This window comes from Cnephaeus nilssonii (genome assembly GCF_951640355.1).
Source record: "Cnephaeus nilssonii genome assembly, chromosome: 15".
NCBI classification, from domain to species: Eukaryota; Metazoa; Chordata; class Mammalia; order Chiroptera; family Vespertilionidae; genus Cnephaeus; species Cnephaeus nilssonii.
In genome coordinates this window covers 36,605,330-36,622,430 of record NC_137086.1, presented here as the reverse complement: position 1 = coordinate 36,622,430, position 17,101 = coordinate 36,605,330, and the positions used below count along the sequence as shown (strand labels likewise).

Genomic DNA, 17,101 nt, shown 5'->3' with positions numbered 1-17,101 from the left:
TAGATGATAGCTCTATTTTTAATCTTTTGCAGAACTTCCATACTGTTTTCCATAGAGGTCACATCATTTTACTGTTCCATCAATAGTGCACAATGGTTCCACTTTTTCCCCATCCTAACACTTTTTTTTTTTATAGTAGCTATACTAATGGGTGTAAGGTGATATCTTGTTGTTTTGATTTGCATTTCTCTATTGATTAGTGATGTTGAACATTTTTTTCATATGCTTGTTGGCCATTGAAATGTCTATTAAACTTCATTGCACATATTTTAATTGGGGTATTTTATTTTTTGTTGTTGAGTAATAGGACCTTTAAAATATATATTCTGGCTATTAACCCTTTGTCAGATATGTGATTTGCACATATTTTCTTCCACTCTGTAGATTGCCTTTTCACTCTATTGATTCTGTCCTTTGGTACACAAAAGTTTTAAAGTTTGATAGAATCCTATTTGTCTACTTTTGCTTTTGTGGTCTATGCTTTTGGTGTCATATCCAAGAAATTGTCAAATCCAGTGTCATGAAACTTTTCCCTATCGTTTCTTCAAGGAGTTTTGTAGTTTGGGGTCTTTAAACCATTTTGAGTTAATTTTTGTGTATAGTATGAGATAAAAACCAATTTTTACTTTTTTTTTTTTTCATGTGGATATTCAGTTTTTCCAGCATCACTTGTTGAAGAGACTCTCCTTTTCTTATTGAATGGTCTTGATGCTCTTGTGGTAGATCATTTGACCATATGTGTGAGGGTTTATTTATGGGCTCTCTCCATTCTAATCCACTGGTCTGTAGGTCTGTCTTTATGCCAGCATCAACTGTTTTGATTAGTGTGGCTTTATAAGTTTTGATACCAGGAAGTGTGAGTCCTAACTTGCTTCTTTTTCAAAATTGTTTTGACTATTTGGGTCCCTTGAGATTCCCATTCAACCTTTAAATAACCTCAAGTCTTTTCTATTTAAATAAATCACAACTCTTAGTGGTACCTGAGATAAATATGTCTTATTCCTTTCCTTCATAATCAAATTTCTTCAAAGAATTATCACTATTTGGATTCTCCATTTCCTTATTGCTTATTCAGCATTCAATCAACTTCAATTGTGCTTTTCTCCTGAATATTACAGAAGAAAAACTTTCTACTAAGTTTACAAAACAAAACAAAAAGTCACCCAAAAAAACACCCACAAAACAAAACCACACACACACACACACGCACGCACGCACGCACGCGCGCGCGCGCGCGCCAAATTCCTAAACCCAATAGAATTTTTTTTAATGTATTTTATTGATTTTTTACAGAGAGGAAGGGAGAGGGATAGAAAGTTAGAAACATCGATTAGCTGCCTCCTGCACATCCCCCTCTGGGGATGTGCCCGCAACCAAGGTACATGCCCTTGACTGGAATTGAACCCGGGACCCCCCAGTCCGCAGGCTGATGCTCTATCCACTGAGCCAAACCAGTCAGGCCCCAATAGAATTTTTAAAAACAGGATAATCTTAAATACAAGGGAGAATTTAACACTACTGACCACTCCATTGTTCTTGAAATACTTTTTCTGTTAGTTCCTATGGCACTGCTCTTCTATTATTTTTCTACCTCTCTGGCATTCTTCTCTGTCTCCTTTTCAGGCCCATGTTTCTTCCCTCTGTCCTTGAATGTTAGAATTTCTCAAGGCCCAATTCTAAGCCCTCTTCTCTTCACTCTGAACTGCGAGGTTATCAAATTTATATCCAGAGCTTTAGTGGCTTCTCTCTAGAGCTCAGACCTCTAGCCCAATGCCCCAAATCCATAAATCCAGCTGCCTACTGGATGTCTCCCCTTGGGCACCTTAAAAAATATTTCAAACACACAGTATCTTTAAAGTGGAATTCAGAGTCCCCTACCTGCTTCTCTCCCACCATTCTAATCTCAGTGAATGGCCTTACCTTTCATCTACTTATGGAAACCAGAAACCAGGAAGTCATCTGTTTATCCTTGAAATCATTCTGTTCTTCACCCAACATGCCACGTGCCCCCACGCACTTCCAACTAATCTCTGATTCTTGTTCATTTTATCTTCTAAATCTTTCTCACATCTGCCAGAGGCTCCCCCTCTCTTGGCTCATCACTTTAGTCAGAGCCACCTCACCTCTTTCTTCCGACTCTTCTACCTACTTCCATTTTTGCTCTCTATCAGTCTGTCCTCCACACTGTAGCCATAATGGTTATTTTAAAAAACGAACCTGCTCAAAACCCTTCTACAGCGCTGGAGAATAGATAAGAAACTGTGATTAACTAGGACAGAGTAGGAAGCATAGGTGGGAGGGGTACAGGAATAGGAATAAGACTTTTAATTGTATGCCTCTATAATTTATTGTCTTCTTCTGGAACATGATGAGTGTATTATCTTTTCCAAAAATCAAGTCATTACATTGAATTTTTAAAATGATAGCATCACACTATTCTTAAGATAAAGGCCAAGCTAAACTGGTCCCAATATGTTTACCTTTTTAATTTCATCTCTCAGTATACCCTCTTTCAATCTCAGTGCCCTAGCGTACCAGGCTTCTGTCGCTCGACATGCTTTCTCTTGCTTCAGGGCCTTTGCACGAATTGTTTCTGGCTCTGCCTAAGATGCCCTTTAGTCTCCTTTCTCTGAGGTAACACAGTCTTATCCTTAGATCTCAGTCCACCAATTACCACTTCTTAAGGGAAGCTTTCCCTGACAAACTCGATCTCTATTATTTGCTGTTACAACACCGTGTCCTTTTTGGCACTCACTGCAGTTCCAGTTTGATATTCATTGTGTGACTTTTTAATTACTATATACCTCATCAATTTGACTGAAAGTTCCAGGAGGGCAGGGACTGTGCCTGGTTCCGTTAAAGACGAAATGATAAACTATTTGGGAGAAGTTGTAACGCTCACTGCTCAATATTTTGTGATGGATTCTTGTTTTTAAAGATTTTTGTGGTTTTATGTGCCTAACTCAACAAAAAGCAGTAGTAACACTTTAACAGTACTTATCCTAAGAAATCCCTGCTATCCTTAAGCCCATCATAATACTCTGTGTTGATGTAGGAAGATACCCCATAGCATATTAAGGGTGTGTGTGTGTGTGTGTGTGTGTGTGTGTGTGTGTGTGTGTGTTTAAATTAACTGAGGGAATAGTCTTCCAGAGGAGGCTCTTATATACAGTGTCCAAGCCTGCTTTTTTTGAACATCATCAAAGATTAGCACCTCATGGACTATGCTTTGGAAATGCTACATTAGTATATACTATAGGGCAGCTTTTGAGTATGGTTCTGTAAAAGAAAATGGAAAAGGAAGTAAATTAAAAATGGTAAATCTGACAAAAATCGAAGAGAATCAGAATTTACTGGTGAATTTGAAGTCTTTGAGTAAAGGTGAGCAATTAAAAATAGTCATCTCAAACCAAAGGAACTAAAAAAAAAAGATTTAGTGGTGATCTTTATTCCCACTTTTAATGTTTTAAAATGTAAAAAAATGAAGATTATTCCTGATCACTGTAAGATGGCATACATACAGATATGGTAAAAAGTAAAAGTGCCCCTCTACCTCAAGTTTATTCCTCTCTCTGTGGTAACCACAGTCAACAGTTTTATGTCCTTCATGCATTTACAAGCACTCATCATTATATATGTTTTTTAAGTAAATGGAATTTCTCTCTATATATTGTTCTGTAAGTGCTACACATAACAATGTACAACACAATGTCAGTAATCTACACCTACCTCATTTGGTAATCCGTAGTTTGGGTGTACCATACCTTACAATTGTTAGGAATAATTTTTTTAGTACATAAAGAAATTGGATATGGGTGAACAATCTAATGAGGCAATATGATAAGAAAAAGGTATCTTAAAAATTTTTTTTTACTAAGTTAGATTGCAGAGGAGAGGGACTCAGTTCAGTTTCCTACTTGATGCTTTGGATAAGGAGCCTCTATTATAGTTCATTTTCAGTGTGATTCAAATTCTGACTTCTTAGAAACACATGTGGCATAAAAGCATCTCTTTAAAACCACATCTCTTTAAAAACATAAAATAGTATATTTATGGGCATGTTTTAAGAACTGTTTCTTTATTTTTAAAATGTTTTATAGAAAAATACCAAATAATACATAAAAAGTAAAACATCATTCATAATCCCAATTTTAAAAAAGTCTATCAGGGCCCTAGCTGGTTTGGTTCAGTGGATAGAGCATTGGCCTGTGGACTGAAGAGTCCCAGGTTCGATTCTGGTCAAGGGCCTGGGTTGTGGACTCCATCCCCAGTAGGGGGTATGCAGGAAGCAGCCAATGGATGATTCTGTCTCATCATTGAGGTTTCTATCTTCCTCCCTCTCCCTTCCTCTCTGAAATCAATTTAAAATATATATATTTTAAAAACTATTAGGTAAGAGTTAAAGTTCATGCCTTTAGCTCCCCAATTCCATCTCTTTGAGGAGTTGATAGTACCTACTATCAACAGTTTGGACATATTTTTTCTGACATTTTCTTGTGTTTATATAGACAATTTCTGTAATATGTATTTATACACATACCACACCTACTTTCCCCCTAATAAAATGGGATGATGCTATTCATGTAGGTCTGCAACTTCTAAAAATTTCCTCCCCAGTGTATTTTCAGCAGAAAATTTCTGATTAATTAAACTTATCTATCTCTTATGTTATCTTCATTTGTTTTCTTGTACTAACAACATTCACAGTAACTAAACTCCAAAGCAACTGATTTATTAACTGTCATTGTAGTTTACTAATTCACAGTGCGAGTTATATTTGGCATCATAAACCTTGCTCATTTGCTTGGGGCATTCCCACCTGATGGATGAATTACTCAAGAGACTAAGTTAAAGATAAGAAGGCTGATTGGTGAGCGGAGACTTGGAAAGAAAGCAAGGAGGTGTTCTTACAGGATATTTGTATCAAGCTGCCACAGCTTTCTGACCTGCCTGGGGCTCTTTCTGTCTTGACAACTGGTATTAGTCATCAGAGCCATAGCCCTGAACTTGGTTAGAGACTATGGAACAGGCTTCCTCCAGGTCCTGTTCTGAACTGGGCAGTGCCCACCACTCCACTCAAGATATCTGACCAAGTTCTCATTTCTTACCTTTCTATATGTGAGAAAAGTGTTAGAATTTGAGGACTCCCCAAGTCTGCTTGATGGAGATATGGAAAACACCTTTGCCTCTATAGCAACTTATTTATAAGCACTCTCTTAGGTGAGCCTCAGTGGACATGGCTAACATATAGAGGCTGTGACAAATCACAATGTCTCCAGACATTGCCATATGTCCCCGGGTGGCCCAAATCATCCTGAGTTCAGAACCACTGGTGTAGAGGGAGATTGGTGTAGAATAGAGTAGCAGCTAAAGAGAGGGAAACCAGGTGAGATATTGTCTGGAAGTCAGCTGAGAAGTCAACAGCCAAGGAAAGAACATAGGATTTTTCCTGTCTTAGTCTACTTGCCCACAAATTATGAGATCTTTGGTAAGTTTCTCTACCCGCCTGACTGTGAATTGGTATGAGGATTGACCTAGTTACTACTATTTTTGTAACTCGTGTATTTATTATGTACCAGAGTTGTGCTGGCATTTTATATTCATTATAGAAAGAGTATATAAAAGTCCTCTGTAAATTATAAAATTTTGAGCAAAAGTAATGAGTTGCTTGGCATGTGTTCTTGTTCACTTCCTGCCACTGTTTTTATCCAATTAGATCTTTAAAACTACTAGCAAATATATGATTTACCTTTGTGAATTTGACCATGATTCTAAATTTATATATATTTTCTAGGAACAATTACTTTTATGTAATTTTTATATATGTAATTACATAAATATTAAATGTATATAATTATATAAATTATATGTGTATAAAATATATCATTATTATATATGCTAGATTTAAAATTACATTATGGATTCTCATTTTACAATGAGAATAAGTGAAAAAATGATATTTCTTAATTTGAATTAGAATTAGCAAGCAAATTTCCAGGCATGTTTCTATTCCATATATTGAATAATTCCTTGGGAAACCCCATTGTTAACATGCAGAAAAACTCTTTATTTTTTGTCCTTTTGTTTCCTGCCCTTATGTCAATTCCCTATAGTGAGTCAATTATTTTTTTTATCCTTGTCCTAGCTACATTCACTTTTGTCTCTGTACTTTAATGGATTAGTCAGGCATGGTTTCCCTCTATGCTCAATAAATGTTTACTGAATGAAGGAATAAATTACAGACAATATGTTATCTCTCTTCTAGCAGGTTATCTTCTAAAGTAATCAGTAACTACTCCTCATTATAGATATAAAATTGTTTGTCTATAGTTCTCCTAGTTTCTCCAGAATTTATCCCATGGTTTGGATTTGTGGGCCGGGGTGAGGGGGGGGGGCAGTGTTGGAGGGGTGTTAGTTACTATCAGTATGCAAATTCACTAGGCCTCCAGGGAGTGTCTCTATAATACTTTAAATATTTGCTTCAGCCCTGTAATTTATTCTGAGTTCTAATACTTTGTTGCCTCTGAATTGTCATGTTTAGTACCTGCTGTCTCCCATGTGTCTCCTAATGATTTCATGGGACCAGTCTTGGCTGCCTGTACATGAGTTAACTCTCAAATCCCTGATTGAGCCTATCACCCATTGTTGATTTTCAGTATTGACCATGAATATCTATACTGTCAATTTCCTCCCAGATGTGATAATAATCACATGGATTTTGGGGGTAGTTTTCTTAACCTATGAGAATTTGAATGCAATGGGACTGTTTGTGACCACTATCATCAAACAGCCCATTCACAAAGACTTAATATACCCTCTCTTTTTCAATACTTGAGACCAAGTGTAATGTATTTCTCTTTTTTGTGGGTCATAAACTACTCTTCTAGGAAGCAGTCATCTATCCTAACCAAAACCCCCACTTCTCTCACTATTCTACACTTATTCTGTCAGCGTGACTACCTATTCATCATTGTATTCCCATATATACTTGGCACATGTAGGAGGCACTCACCTATTTTTGACCTGCTGAATGAATGAAACTCAGATTATTGTGATTATTTATGTTTGGGTTTTTTTATTAATGATGTAATCTGCTATAATTTTCTCTTTCTTCTCCCAGTGCCATTTCACATCCAATTGAGTACTTTATCTAAGCACTGTAGACTTAGGGTTAAAAGAAACCAATTTGAAGAGCCATTTGAAGGTCATGGAAATCATTTCCCAGTTTCTTAAATGAAAAGCACACCTCTGTATAAACTTGAAGAAAATGAGAGGGAGAAAATGATAAAGGCAATAGAAAGAAACAGGGTTAGAGCAGAAATAATAAAGAAAGATACTTTCTGTCTGGGAGGGTGACAGAGAAAAGGAAGTTTCCATTCCTATTTTGTGTTAGTAGTTTTCTACACAAGGACCCAACATTAAAATTGGGAAATCCCATGGGCCTTCTCCTTGATTCATCCCATGGATCTCTTCTCATCTGCTTTGGACATACCGCCCTCTGCAGTGGAATAGGACAGTATCTTAGTGCCCTTTTCCTTCCTGTCCTGCCAAATCTTACATAGGCCTGTTCCATTTTGGCAGATTTAAGAACTAACCATTTGGGTAAACAGGCAGAAATACTTTCCTGTCTGGGCTGGACTATTCTTTTCCTGAGTTTCAGACTATTTTTTCCTAATTCTAGTTATCTCCATTACCATCCAGAAGTATATTTGGCACCAGTTCTTGGAAACTTTATCCTTCCCCACAGGCTGTTTTATAAAAATGCATTAATTAGCTTATTAATTTAGTTATACATTCTTATTACAAAATCTGGTGTCAAGGATACCTCTGGACTACAAGAGATCTGAAATGATGGCCATACCTTGATCCCAATGAGTACCCCAAATAGGTGTCAATAAGGCTACCCTGACTTTTTAACACCTCTAAAGATTGGAAAGCCCCAGAGCTCAGACCTGGAACCTCTTTTGTTCTTTTTCCTTAAACAACAGAAATTTATTTTCTCACAGTTCCAAGATCAAGGAGCCCTCTGGGTTGGTTTCTGGTGAAGCTCTCTTCCTGGCTTGTAAGCAGCTGTCTTCTTGCTGTATGTCAAATGTCCACTTTTCTGTGTGGGTGCATGGAGAGAGAGAGCCCTCTGGTGTCTCTCTTTTTACTTTTTATTTTTATAAGAATAGAAGTCGGATTGGATTAGGGCCCCACACTTATGACCTCTCCACTCATTTTTTAAGGAGAGCTGATTCAGTTTTATGACTTTACTGCCTATATATTGTTTATGACTCCTGAGTATATATTTCCAATCCTCACTTTACTCTGAAGTGCAGACTCATTTTTAATTGTCTACTTGATATATTTACTTGTATGTCCATAGACCTCAAACTTAACATGTCCCAAAACAAATTCTTTTAAATTTAGATTAGAGGGAATAAATCCTTTATTCCCTCTAATCTAAATTTGCTTCTCCTCAGTTCTTGGTCTCAGTAAACCCAGTTGCTTAGTGTAAGCACCTTTGAGTTTTTCTCATGTATGTCACATCCAGTCCTTCAGCAAGTCCTGGTTAATCCCCTTTAAAATATATCTCAAATCTTTCAACATATCATTTCTTTACCATTGCTGCTCAAGGTCAGACCATCATCTTCTCTCACCTAGACCAGCCTCCTAATTGTCTCCTTGCTTCTATTCTTGCCTGATTTCTGCTTTAAAGCATAATTGGATTATAATTCTCTGCTGCTTCTCATAAAAAAAAAGGTTCAACCCAAACTGGCCCCTGACTATCTCTTTCCTTTCCTCCTCTGAATATCCATCGCCCTCCCTGCCTCTCTCCCCTCCAGCTACATGGGCCGAGCTTTCTACAAGCACATTTTGATCTCAGGGTTTATGTATTTGCTGTTCTCTGCTTCAAACTCCCTTTCTCCAAATAACCATATGGCTAGTTCCTTCACTTCATTTGAGTGTGTACTCAAATGTCATCTCTTCAGAAAGGCCTTTTTATTTATTAGTCATCCTTCTTAAAACAGCATCTTCCTAAAATCCCCATCCTTACTGTGCTTTATTTTTCTCTGTAGTTCTTATTGCTATCTGACATTATATTAAAACTATTTATGTATTGCCTATCTCCACACGAAGGCAAGCTCCCTGAGTGGAGTAAGGACAAGGGTATTGTCTGATTGTTCACTGCTGTATCTTCAACACCTAGAATAGGGCCTGGCTCATACAAAGTGCTAAATACATATTTGTGGAATGAATAGTTGAATGTATAAATAAGTGGCTGAACCTCCTTTGAGAAAGATTGTGAAGTAATGCCCAATGGTGGAATAGCTTTTCAGTGAAGTAGTGAGCTCCTCGTCTGGCACTATTCAAGCATGAGCTGGATGCTTGAAGGATACTTGAAAGGATGCTGCAGAAGGAACTTCCATGTCATGTGGAAGTGGAAGATCAAACTAGGTTTCCTTCCGATTATGATTTATCTGACCCTATGATAAGTTAATTGTGATTATTATTCTAAACATTAACTTAGCACCTACTTTGTGCCTAGCATTGTTCTAGACACTGAAGATAAAAACATAAAAGAAGCCTAACCAGTATCCATAAGGAGCTAGTAGTCTCTGGATAATTAGGAAAAGAGGTGCTTAAGAGTATAAGTATGAAGTTTTAGCAGATTAAAATTTATCTTTTTCTATTTATTTTTGAGATGTTTTGAATAAATGAGGAAGGTAGGAAAAAGATGTTACTAGGAGAAGAACTAGATAAGAAAGATGACCTTAAAATTGCCTTCCTGAGAAGTGAGAATTTAAGGGGTGAAGACCACATTCTATGTTCTTATGGGGGAATTCCCCAAAATAGAAATACCAGTGTTTCCCACTGAGGCATATTACAGGGCTGGATGTAATTCAGTAGCAAAAGTAATTTGAAATTCTTGGAACAAATGTGCCTTTTTCAAAACCAATAAAGATCATTAAGTCCTGTCCCATTTCTCCCCCATTAGGGGTGTTAATATGAAATGGACAGTCTATTAAATCATGTTGTTAGCACAAGACTGAAAAGAAAGCTTCTGGTTAGTAGGACAAGGATTCTAACAGTTAAATACAAAGGGACCCTTCAGTTCCTTTTCTGATTCGTGTGCCTGAAATCTTTTAGGCAAAGGGGGAATAGTGGTCTTTTTTTATATGACCCTAGTCCCTCATGCTGCTCTTCTTATACACATGCCCGAATATGACTTGACACAGAATCATCCTCTCTAGCTAGGACATGATGCCTAGGTAGGTGGGGAATTCCCGTTTTGTTTAAAAATTATAGTAGTCTTTGGGTTTGGCTGGCATGTTCATGATAAGTTTACTGACAATTGGTTTTTTTCCTCTTATGCCATATGCTATTCCATGATTCATCTGTTTTGAGTCTGTTGCCTTGAAGGTGAAACAATTTCTTCCAATGTTGATATTTCATAATCTCATAGATAACAAGCATACCCATATGCATAGTCCTTCAGAAGTTTTAAACATTTGGAGATGAATGAATAATGCTGCCACAAATGGAAAAGAGCAGCATAAAATCATAATGGTGATATTAAATCATCTTTTGTTGGGTGGTTGGGTGAGCACTGACATTGATAAAGCCTGGTACTTTACTACATTTCTTTATCTCTTCCTGAGAAATTGTTTCTGGCATGTGTTGTTTATGAATTTTAAAATTTAACATTTTACTTTAATTGCCTTGATTTAATGTATTTTAATATTTTAGATAGATAAGATCTTTATTTGTAAAATTGGGGTTTAAACTGCAAATAAATCGTTAACATTCACTGTTTATATTGTCATGGTGGCATATTTTCTATCTTGCATAGCAATGACTATTCAAACCTTTAAAAAATCTTTTAATTTTTGATATAAATAGTAATCTTTCAAAATATTTTAATAGAACATGTTACATTTCTGAATGCAATGCAAAGCAGTTACTTCTGCATGGGTACCTTCTAAGTATTTAGAAGATTAGACTTCTAATAAACATGGACTACACGCATTTTTGCATATAGCTTTAATCAACTCACCGATTGTGTTGCATCATTTAACCACCTGTATCTGTCAGTGATTGTTTTTGAAAATTTCATGGTGTAGATGCATGTGTAAATATTTGTATAAGTTATACATTTGGAGAGATACTTTTAAAAGATTCTAATCCTCAGTATATCTTTCTCCCCGCCCTCCTCTTACCTGGCTTTAGCTCCTTTTTGGTTCAGGTGTGCTGGTGTCCCTAAGCCTTTCTGGGCCGCAGCTGGAGAAAGTGGTGATTGACAGAAGCCTGGTGGGAAAGCTCATCTCAGACACCATCAGTGATGGTAATTACCCCCATGTGCAAATCAATTGCTTACATTAACAGTGGGGCAGGAGAAATAGTGTGTCAACAGGTAGACTAATTATTACCACTGGGGACCTGCAAACACAAGTAATTGCATGTAATAGCATAGTTACAACCTGTGGGACCAGTACAAGTTTTGACTAATATTTAATATCAAAGTTTTTGTCAAGTGTTAGGCTCATATTCTGAATATTTTTCACTCTTAATAAATGTGAATGTATTTTCAAAATTGTTTTTTTTTTCTGGTGTGTACTTTCAAAATTAGTTCCCTATTGTTGATATTTCAAATATTTTTCATTTTCAAAAATGAATTTTGAATAAATAACCCAAATGTGTCAACACAGCCCCCAATTAAAAAAAATAATACTAGTAATGTTTGCTTTGCCTCTTTAAGAAGATTCTTTGTTACCAAAGTCTATGAATATTAACTTTTGAGAACGTCTGGGCGATATTTCTTTCTTTTTAAAATTAGAATTGACATATGATATTGAATTAGTTTCAGGTGTACAATGTAGTGATTGGGCACTATTTCTAAATATCAAACATCAATGCAAAATATACTAGATAAATCTGGATTCTATTAAGTGATACTACATACTATTGCACATAAGAAAAAGATTTTAAGCCAGATATTTAAAAGGTAGGATACTAACATTTACTGAACCTGAAGAGGCTTTATGCTTTGCCAACCTACCCATTTTATTTAATTCAAAAAGCAACCTTTTATAAGGAATAGCTATTTTCATTTTATAGATAAGGAAATAGAAGCTGAGATACTAAGGAACATGCTCACAAATGCGATACTAAGGAACAGCTCAGAGTGACTGAGCTGAAAGTTGCACCCGGGTTCTAGCTGCAGAACCCGTTTTCTTTGCACTATACTATGCTGACTCCTGAAGTTTTAAGATTATCTTCTTTTATTCACAGTAAAAGGTCCAAGAAACAGATTTCATTTTCATTAGAATCTGAAAATTGTCCGTGTCTTAAATTGAATAATCAAAGGGAAGTGCAGTCTAATGGGAAAGACAGAGGTGAGAATACAGACCGCCCTTCTGCTGTGCGCTCTCACTAGCTACCTCTGAACAAGTCAGACCCAATTTCATCTTCCTAGAGCAAAGCAGCCTGCAGGATGCCTCTGATTAGCAACATTGCTGATGAGACTACGTTGAGGGTAGGCTTGTAAGTGTGCTATGTTCTCTTCCTTTTAGGACAGGGGTGCTAAGGAAGCTTCCCTATGGAAGAGGTTTTATTTTTACCCCTTTGTTGACACTGCAAATAAAGTAGTGACTGTGATGATTTTATCACACTGCTGCACCTCTATAAGAATTAAAAGGAGACTTTCAACATTATTCGTGTCTCTGAGATATCTTCTTTCACTTGTGTCTTTTATTTGTACACTCTCATGAGACTATGGTAACAATGTGATTTCTTGGCAGTTCTCCAGATTCTCCTGTAATTGTGTAGATCTGCTGTTGGTAACTGTTTGCACAATGAGGGGTGTAGAAGTAAAGAAAAATATATAAAACATTCAATAATTTCTTTATGCTAGGAACAACATAAAACATTTCTCAGTTATTGTTATCAATTTTATGTAACATTAATGGCCCTTTCTGTAACCCATAAAAATTATCTACCTACTTGTATGCTTTAGAAATAAAGCTGTAGAAGTATTTTTGCTAATATTCCTTTAAAAATATTTATTTAATGCACATATTGGAAATAATGTGCTTTATTTCATTCAGCTTGTATACTCTCAAAAAGAAGGTTCATTGATGAAAATTTAAAAAATAAAAAAGTAAGATTGGTGGGGAGCACTGATCTATATTTGTTAATCCAATTTATTCTCAGATGGTTTATATCGTATAAACACAGGATTAAAGGCTAAGGTTAAATAAAAGTACATGTTTTAATCTTTACATTCAGGTGTGAAATGGTCTTTCTAGCCCTGCTTCCAACTACATCTTATTTGGTGGTTGTTCCCAAATATCAGAGTATATTGAAACGGTCTCAGAAAAGAAGGAAAAGTATAAAATCCATGCATGATTAAACTGATGATTATCATTTATTTCCAGTATCTTTAATATCCTTGTAAATATTCATCATGATATTTAGGAGACTTAAGTTATTTCAATTAACATTTATTTTGTGAAAATAGCCTCTTGTAATATTTCATTGGAAAAAAATCAATTCATTGTTATTTTATTCTAGCTTATTATTTGATGGTATTATTAAATCTTCCTTTTTTTTTTTAAAGCTCTTCTCACAGACAGCTTTATCATCTTATCATTTTTGGCACAAAACAAACTATGTTTTATTCAGTTTACCAAGAAGATGGGTTCTCCCGATGTAAACAAAAGATTGGAAAAACTCTCAGCTTTGGATTATAAGGTAGAAATTTCAATTTAAGTAGTCATATTGTTAATTATTAAGATATGAGTTTCACATGAGTTGATGCTATGCTCATTATTCTTGCACATTTCTAGATTTCAGAGTTATTATAGGATTAAGCTTGATTCATTAGAAACAGTGGCCACACCTAAGTTTTCTCTTTTCCTCTCAATGGAAACCTCTCAGGGTCTAACAATGGAATGTTTAGAGCAATTTATATAGTACTTATGGAAGTCAGTGACAGATAACAGGCAAGTTACACATTTGAAAATGGTTTTGTCAGTAGTGGTAGTATATAGACCATTCTTATTTTCCCCTAAGACCCCATATTATTTTTCTAAGCTAGGCTAGCTGGCCAGGCTTCTATTTTACAAGAAAAGAAAGAAGAAAGAAGGCACTTCCAAAGGTTAATAGAAAAGTGTAATAAACAAGGAGTGGGAAGATTCCCCCCTCCAACTATAATTGGAGAAAATGCAAAATGAAATTTTCATGTGTTAGTCTCTCCCTTCACTAACTCCAGGTAATTTGTTTCTTTGAATCAGGGACTTTACATCTGTTAAGGCAGGATTTTTATTTTAAATGGTGTGTTTTAATTTAAATTTTTCCACATTACCTTTTAAACTGTTTAGAAGGCATACACTCTGCTAGGATGAGTATCTAATACATTTTCCAGGCTGTTTCAGTTCAAGGCCTCTTTTTAGCAATGACTTATGTTTGCAAGATTGATCCAGCCTCTGTGACGTGGATTTGAGACAGTTCACTGTTCACTGAGAACAGAGCTGATATACAGCTTCCTTAAAGAAGATGCACACTTATGCCGTAGAGTATATAGCAAAGGCAAAGATTTTTAGAAGTCAGCTTTATGGATTGAAACTGTGTGTTTTTCAAAAAGTGGTATTTAAGCTAACCTTTTGCCCATTTGAGATTATTTCATAATGTGATTGAAGTGGTGGTGGTGTGAGGGAGGATCTAATTTTATTTAGTAGAAACATGTATTTTTATAAAAAATATTTTTAATTCAGGATAAAATATAAATAAGTTTTCATTGTTGTACTGAACTACAATTTGGTTTTGTTTAACAGTTTTGTGGAGCTTCTGTAACACTTTGTGTAATATTGCTATTTCCTTGGCTGGAAATCAGTGGTACTCATATTTTGGGTAGTCAAAAAATGGCTATTAACACTTTTAATGGGATGTTATTTTCCATACTGGCTAACTGTAGCTTTACTTGAAATGGTATTTATTTATCAGTACTGTTATTCAAAGTGCACCAATGTGCATTAACTCAAACTATTTTAAGTGTTTCTAATGCTGCCATATAAACTTCTATATGACTAGTTTCTCCATCTTAGGTTTGATGGATAGCTTAATGAAGTCTTCTCAGCCAAAGAACAGTGGTTATCCATTAGTGAGAGCAGAGAGAAACTGTCATGATGTAATCTTTTCTTATAAAAAGATGTAGAAAATGGACCTGGTATGTGGGCCTTTATACCTTAAGTTGAGGAATTATTTGTTTATTCTTCCTGCCTTTGGATTTGGAAAATAGGATATGAGTACTCCTTGTCATTTCTATAATTAGAGAAGTAATCCCTTTGGAAAACCCATGGATTTTATATTCTGGTTCAATATTTCAATTCCGGTATTTAATACTTAGTAAAAACTGCCTTTTGTCATTTGGAAGACTATTTTAAGTAACTTCTTTATTTCACTTGCCCTATATACCATCGTGATAGGATATGATGCCATTCAAACTTAGAGGAAACATGAAATTTCAGAATAACATTCATGATTTGCATTACATGAGGACTGAAAGTGTCAGTCTCTTGTTTTAACTCTATTTCCTCATGTAGACATTTTTAAGTAATATGTTTACATGGCAAGTAGTACATAAAAATAACATGTAATTCCATTGTGGTATTTCTCTAAAACAAGAAGATAACTAATGATATTGAGAGCTTAAACATAGGAATTTGCACTTCAAAGCATAAAGTACATCCCTGTTGTCTGTCACTGCCCATTTGGATTTGAAAACAAGGAAATAGTGTAGAGTATTATAATTCTGCTTTTCTTTACAGCTGTACCATAATTTAATTCTTTCAGAGTGAAATAATTTTGGCAGAGAAAATTGCAGGGTAAATATCCTGAAACTATTGGCCTTTAACAAATTTTCCTGTCTGCATTTAAAAAATCCAATTCAATTTATTTAACAGTGAAGGGACAGTGCAAGGAGTTAAATGTTTACCATGAGAGAACAACACTGGTAATTACTTTGATTTCAGTTCCTTTTGATGTGCATTCAGAGGATGAAGAGGTCAATAATATTATGGCCATGCAAATAGAAAAGGGTTCCTTTTGACCATATTAAAAAAAATAGCAGAGGATTATTAAAGCATTAACCTTGATTTTAATGGCCTTGGTTGAGTGGTGAGATCACAATTTGGATGAGCCTGATTATTTACTAAATACAATACATAAATGCAACGGGTTCTTAACACCCATTGCACTCTGGCATTATCGCATTACTGCCATCCTTTGTTGCCTTGCAGACAGGAATATGAAAGCAATCTGTCATGTAGTGAGACTGGCTCCAGAAGCATTTCTCTGATAAGAAGACCCCCTGCCCTTTGCTAGTGTCTGGTCCAGTAGGCTTAGCCATGCGCTTAATCCCCAGAAAGTGGTTCGATTATTGCTGACCAGCAATGGCAAGATAGTTTTTTTTTTTCTTCCTAGCTATCAACCTTCCATTAATTCCTTAAGCAGAAATACAGTGCAATCTATATTTCCTTGGCATGTGTCACCCAGATGGTGCCGTGCTTATGTTTTCAAATAACCATGTTCCAAAATAACATAGTTTGAATAATAAATTCTACAATTTTTTTCCTAAGAAAGAGAAGCATAATTCTCAGAAGCTGCATAAACTTTTACACACGATGCTGTGGCTTATCCTTTGATGCAGAATGTATGTGTACATGTCTCATATATTCCTTAAAGTGATATTTGCCTCAAGTTGTTTTTCCTTTATTGTTGTCAGTCACTGTTAACATGTTGTGTCTCAAACAGTATTCGGACGCTCTTGGTCAGCAGTACTGAACTTGTCATTTAATATAGCTGGTCTCAAATCCTCTGTGTAGGTCGATGCTGTCAAGCAACCATGACTGTACATTTTGGTATTGACTGGGATTGCTACAGCCAATTCTCCCTAACTCACATTTTCCCTTTCTCTTTCCTCTGCTAAAAACGGAAAGAATTTTGAACATATGTCTTTTTTAAATGTGTCAAAAGAATTTGGTAAATTCTGACACCTCCTTAAGCACATGTTTAACATGCATATTTACTTGCATTTATCTACATTTACAGATGCTTT

General features: G+C 35.7%; 1 protein-coding gene across 6 annotated transcripts in view; it reads left to right on the top strand.

The window, feature by feature from the left end:
• The window catches only part of WDPCP (WD repeat containing planar cell polarity effector), a 257,997-nt gene that overhangs the window by 70,460 nt on the left and 170,436 nt on the right, over positions 1 to 17,101 (top strand). For all 6 annotated transcript variants that reach the window (XM_079792177.1, XM_079792175.1, XM_079792180.1 and 3 more), the window contains 2 exons: positions 11,215 to 11,329; positions 13,604 to 13,737. In XM_079792177.1, the coding sequence (XP_079648303.1) occupies positions 11,215 to 11,329; positions 13,604 to 13,737 (249 nt within the window). The remainder of the gene's footprint in view (positions 1 to 11,214; positions 11,330 to 13,603; positions 13,738 to 17,101) is intronic.